The sequence below is a fragment of the Rhinoderma darwinii genome, chromosome 2, assembly GCF_050947455.1.
Source record: "Rhinoderma darwinii isolate aRhiDar2 chromosome 2, aRhiDar2.hap1, whole genome shotgun sequence".
In the NCBI taxonomy this organism is placed as follows: Eukaryota; Metazoa; Chordata; class Amphibia; order Anura; family Rhinodermatidae; genus Rhinoderma; species Rhinoderma darwinii.
In genome coordinates this window covers 78,664,990-78,670,989 of record NC_134688.1, presented here as the reverse complement: position 1 = coordinate 78,670,989, position 6,000 = coordinate 78,664,990, and the positions used below count along the sequence as shown (strand labels likewise).

Sequence of the window (6,000 nt, the reverse complement as noted above, 5' to 3'; positions counted from 1 at the left end):
AAGCAGGCTGGAGCAAGGCAGCAGTGGGGCCAGGAATCCAAGAAGAATAACAAGCAAGGAGGAAGAGAAAACGGCAGGTATAAATGGACAGGGGGCGGAGCTAACTCTGACTGACCAGGCCGCGATAGGCTCTCCCACTCCTGAGCCTGCCACCCTGATTGGTGGGAGCAGGTGTCAGTCTCAGAGGTCTGGCCTCAGGTGTCGACTGATTAATCCTGGGAGTATACCCAGACGTAATGCCTGGCAGATCCTTTACAGTACCAATCTCTGGTCTGACCCTTACCTTGCTTCCTGATACCATTTTCTGGACCTAACGCTGTCTGTTACCGACCAGGACTATTGGGGACAGCAACCTGGGAATCTCACCGGCAAAGTCCATACCTCCTTGCAAGGGTTAAGTGTGAAGAACCCCTACCTTAGGCCTCATGCACACGACCGTAGCCATGTGCACGCCTGTGATTTTCGGGTCGGCCGGCAACGGACTGTGAGCCGCAAATCGCGGGCAATGCACATGGCCGCGGCCATTATTTTCAATGAGCCCGGCCGCAGAAGACGGCCGTAATAAGACATGCCCGTTCTTTCTGCGGTGCGGGCTCCCGGGCCATGCACAGACCGTAAAAACTACGGTCGTGTGCATGGCCCCATAGAAATGAATGGGGCCGCAATTCTCCTGTGGATTTTCGGGGGAATTGCGGCCGCAAAAGCACGTTCGTGTGCATGGGGCCTTAGACTCCGTACCCCAGGTTAGCTTTTTGCCAACTCAATAACGGCTTTTGTAATTAATCCTCTTTGTCTGCTGCAAAACTTCTCCTGCACTACACACAACTCCACTTTCGACAAGTTTGTATAGTGCCACTGTATTCTATTCCTGTTTCGCTGCATCACCGCTCCTGAGCCATCATCCAGGTACACTCTTGGGATTATTGTCAGTAAGGAGCGTTACATACCCCTATTCCTGGCCATATCTGACCAGAAAGCTACATTTTAACTAATTATATATGCTTGAGAGAAGTCTTATAATTTAATCCACTGGGTTTTTATCAGAACTGAGGTATATCCTATCTGTTTTAATTGCGTTATCATTATCTCCCTCCCCAAAAAAAAAAAAAAAATACTTTTCTAAATGTAAGTCGTTAAAAAAAATGTTTCAATAGTTTGCGTGCCCAGTATGCTAATGACTTGAGTCGAAGCAGGAGTCGGGTCTGAACTTCTTGGTAGGGGTATCCCGACATGCCCAGCGTCTTCCCACAAACCCCCATGGCAGCATACAGCATCAGACTGTGAGATCTTGCTGGTTATCGTGAGCTCTCGCTGCTCTAAGGACTCATGTACACGACTGTGCTTTTGAGACCGTAATTTATCTGTATATTTGCGGATAAATTACAGACCCATTCATTTCTATGGCCCCACCGTGTTTTCATTTTACGGTCCATATTTGCGATTCACTAATAATGGTGAATTGCTGCGGATCTGTGAGTCCTGATAACACACAGATGCACAAAAAAGTTTTTTGTTGACTTCAACAGGCCCGTGGTTTTGCGGACCGCAAAGCCAGTGTGGTCGTGTGCATGAGGCCTAAAAGAGCGCGGTCTACAGCATTAATACAGCAGAGCGCTGTCTACAACATTAACTGGTTCCCAACCGCCGGCTGTCTATATACAGCTGGGGTTCGGGGTCCTTAAAACCCGCGCCATAGAGTATTTATGGCGAGTTTTAGCTTGCTGCCTGAGTGATCGAGCAGCTGCATGTCGGGTCCCCAGCAGTCAGTGACTGACGGAGACCCTGAGGAGAAGATAGAAGCAGCTTTCGCTGCTTCTGTCTTCTCTGATCATGTCTATACAGCGTTGTGTATATGAAAAGAGGCAGCGCCGCTGTCTCTATTGGTCCCGGTGATCATGTGACTGGTCACATGATTGTCGGGTGCTGTTAGTGGCAGACTGCTGCTGGGTCTAACTAGACCCAGCGCAGCCCTATTAGTGACAATAGTCACTATATGAGATCTGATTTCCCCTGTAACTAGGGCTGCACACCCAGTTACAGTGGAAAAAATAAGGTGCAAAATAAAAAAACAAATGAATAAAGTCCCCCAAAGGTCTTTTCTGACATTTGAGGGACAGGCCATAATAAAAACAAAAGTAAAATAAAGTGCAAAAAAAGTAATAATAAATACACATAAAATACCCACCCCAAAAAAAACATCCCCCCTGCCAATCATTGTCGTAACGCCCTGACCCAATTACCCTAAAATAGTTATGTAATATATCAAAATTTATTGTAGATAATGACGATCACTAATAAAAGGTCTATTTTAGGGTAAAACTATATTACCAGAAAAAAATTGCTGAAAATTAAAAAAGCATACTTTTTTACTATTATTTTCAAGTTTAAGCCTAGAAATTCTAAAATAGCAAAAAGGATGTGTATAAAAATGTTATATAAAAAAAAAAAAAAAAAACCCCTGCATTGTCTAAAAAAAAAAACACAAGAATCACGTCGCTAGCCCAACAAATAAAAAAGTTATAGCCGTTTAGCGCAAGCTAAAAATGGATAAAAAGTGTCTGGTCCTGAAGGCTCAAAATAGCCCGATCCTGAACCGGTTAATAGAAGTAGTTATCAATCAATAACGGCTGTATTAATGCTGTAGACATCGCTATTTTAGTCAGAGCTGCAAGATCTTGCGATTACTAGTGAGAACAGCCGGTCTGCCGCTGTATGCTGCCATGATGGGTTGTGGGAAGATGTAAATACTTACCTAAATACTGCCATCTAAATGAGTCCTTTTGATTCCTAATTGAACAAAAGGATGATCTGTAAGACTTATATTAATTGATTTACATTGAAATATTTTTTTTTCCATAATACAGGCACTCCATGGCAATCAAAAGTAATACTTATTTTGGCGGGAAGAACGGTTACGTCATCAATATACGAAATAAAAACACCACAAGAGGGTGCTGTTGGAACGCCACACCACTAAACTGCGCATGTGCAAACTTTAATTCAGAACGTGTAACCCGCAGTACCGCACAGAATTCATTCAGTAAATATCTGTGTTAACAAATTAACCTATGACCGACCGGAAATATTTTTTCAAAAAACTTGCCTCGGCCATTTCTAATTTGGGTTTGCCATACCACGTAGCCACTCTCAAATATTGTTTCACTGAAACTTTAAAGCAACTCGATGAGCTCTCAAGATTTACATTGGTTTTGGGTATAACGTCGTCCGAAGAGACTATCATTTAATTGCCACGGAATAAACGACATTTAATTTGCCATGTTCCAAAATGGACGTCAGGAAGAAACGCATAGGTTTGAAAATGAGTTCCCAGCATTCCAGGGTATTCCCTTATCCAAAATGGCGATAGCTTACTTCCGGAGTTTTATTCATGCCGGCCGCTTATTCTACCGCCGTTGTGCCAGCATCTCAGCCCCCCTTGCGTGACACGGTACTTCCGGTTCCGGCCCCATTGTTGCAAAGCGATGGCGGCGCGGGCTGGTTTCCAATCGGTGACTCCGGGGGCATCCGGGCCTGCTGGGGCCCCTATGGGCCCTGTAACGCCAGGCCCAGCTGTGAGGATGGGCCCTGCCCCGGGGCAAGGGATGTACCGCTCTCCTATGCCCGGAGCAGCTTACCCGGTAAGTTAAAAGGCAAGAGCCTTCTGGGCTTATGTCTACGATGTGGCGGCTGTTGGTTCTCCTGCAGTGGTTGGCGCTGCTGCTGTCTTCTATATGAGCCCTCTTCACTTTAATGTGTGGATGATGGGACCGAGGACCAGTCTGCTAAGTGGTTTTATATGGAGGGGGATGGGTGTAGTATACAGCAGACAACCGCTACATCGAAGTATCTTCTATAGAAAGTTTACATTCATCGCCACTTGGTAGTTGTAGGATCAACAGCAAGTGGAAAAAAATAAAATAATTCAGCATGACTTATTAATGTTCAAGGTGGTAGAAGAGATCTCCTCAGTCATATACTAGTGTATTTCACCATAGACTCACCCAGCATCCTAGAAACGACTGCCCGCGTGTTATCTATTGATGTCTCTTATTACTGGAGCACCAAAGTAGTGAGAGGGGCCCCTATAGATTTGCACTATTTTGTCTTTTATATCTGCATAAAATAGTTTCCCAATAATGTGAGTACCAGAGAGAAGGCAGCAGGTACCCGGCCATCAGTCCATGAGACTAAAGCTGGGACGACATTGTTACCGTCACCTCTACTGACGTGTCTGTTTTAGTAAATACTTGTATTCCCCATGAAATAATAATTCTGGAACATCTTTTCTTAGAGCTCTGCATTATTGTTCCTCCAGTATTCCTCCTAGAAATGTCTGAATTAATTTGACAACTGGTTGTTCACATAGTGGACAGGGGTGTGTCACTAAACCGGCTCGCACTGATTGGACAGTCAGTCTGTGTAAGGACACGCCCTCCACCGGTAACACCCAGATGTCCATTTATTCGTCTATTTATTGGAGGAGTAATAGAGGAACGGCAGAAGTCTAAGAAAAAATGCTGCAGAATTTTTATTTCATGGGGAATACAATTATTTACTAAGACAGACACGCGTCAGGAGATTTGACAGGTCCTGAATGATGCAATCTTTGTAGCCTACAGTGAAAATAGTTCTGCCTGTTATGGAGTTTATTGGATGTGCGACGTGTCCATAAGTATTGCCCATGAATTTGGCACAAGTACCATATATTGGTATACAGTCTGGTATAAGGCATTAAAGAACAGCAAGTATATCCTATATCTGCTGCGCTGCGTGACGATATATCCTATATGCGATGAGTGGCGATATATCCGTTGCGCGTCGATATACCGTATATGCGCTGCGCGTCGACATACCCTCTATCCGCTGCGCGTCCCTTAGTAAAGGCATCTTAATCAATCAAGGCAATTCCCTAGCATATCTCCACTGAGGCTTCTTGCTGATGAAGTTTCCAGTAGCTATGCTGCACTGCGGCCCAAAATAAAACAAATGTGTTTTTTTTTAAAATAGAATTAATAAGAAGGTTGTACTTAGTCACATGTCCATGTCATTGGACAAATGTTACATCCGTCACTGGCTTCTGGAGGGTCATTGCTTTGTATACAGTCCATGCTAATACTCTCTCCTTGTTTCAAACAGCGTCCTGGAATGCTGCCAGGCAGTCGGATGACTCCTCAGGGACCAGCCATGGGTCCTCCAGGATACGGAGGAAGTCCAGCTGCCCGCCCAGGGATGGCTCAATCAGGCATGGACCAGTCCCGTAAGCGGCCTGCACCTCAACAGATTCAACAAGTTCAACAACAACAAGCAGCTCAGAATAGGAATCACAGGTAATATACATCAACTGGTTGCCGACACAGAACGAGAATGCTCGTCCTGAGCTGCGAGTACTTGGCACATTAGGACGAGCATTCTCGTCCTGTGTGACAGCCAACTCTGTACGCGCGATCGAGAGCGGGGCAACGGCTGTAATACACAGCCACGGCCCTGCTCTGACAGCGGAGAGGAGAGAAACATCTGCTCTCCGCCGTTAACCCTTTGAATTCCCGCAATGAAAGCTGATTGCGGCGTTCAAGGAGGGGGGACTGCACTTTGAAGATAACTGTGACGCCATCATAGCCCATAACTCGTATGGCCAGACAGCCCAGGGTCCATTGTTAGGGCATACTGAGGTGTGCCCTAACAACTGCCTGTGTACAATCAGTAGCAGGCTAATGTACTGGCATATAGATCTATGCCAGTACATTGCAGTTACAAAATAAAAATGATAAATCCCTTTAAGTGAAAAAAATACACAAACACATTTTTTTTATAATAAATAAACTTTTTAAAATATAAGTCCCAAAACATGAAATAATATAGACATATTTGGTATCGCCCCGACCGTAACAACCTGCACAACAAATGTATATATTATTTATGATGATCGGTGTATGGTGTAAAAAAAAAATATATATTAAAACTGCTGTTTTCGCCAAAATAAAAATGTATAGAAATTAAACA

General features: G+C 44.5%; 1 protein-coding gene across 3 annotated transcripts in view; it reads left to right on the top strand.

Moving 5' to 3' along the window:
* The first annotated feature begins 3,035 nt into the window (after positions 1-3,035).
* The window catches only part of SMARCD1 (SWI/SNF related BAF chromatin remodeling complex subunit D1), a 94,333-nt gene continuing 91,368 nt past the window's right edge, over positions 3,036-6,000 (top strand). Inside the window, exons 1-2 of one of the 3 annotated variants that reach the window (XM_075851803.1) lie at positions 3,036-3,311; positions 5,137-5,327. In XM_075851803.1, the coding sequence (XP_075707918.1) occupies positions 5,146-5,327 (182 nt within the window). In that variant the 5' untranslated portion in view covers positions 3,036-3,311; positions 5,137-5,145. Of the gene's footprint in view, positions 3,312-3,402; positions 3,639-5,136; positions 5,328-6,000 lie in introns of those variants that run through there. The other 2 variants (XM_075851802.1, XM_075851804.1) reach the window with 2 other exon arrangements.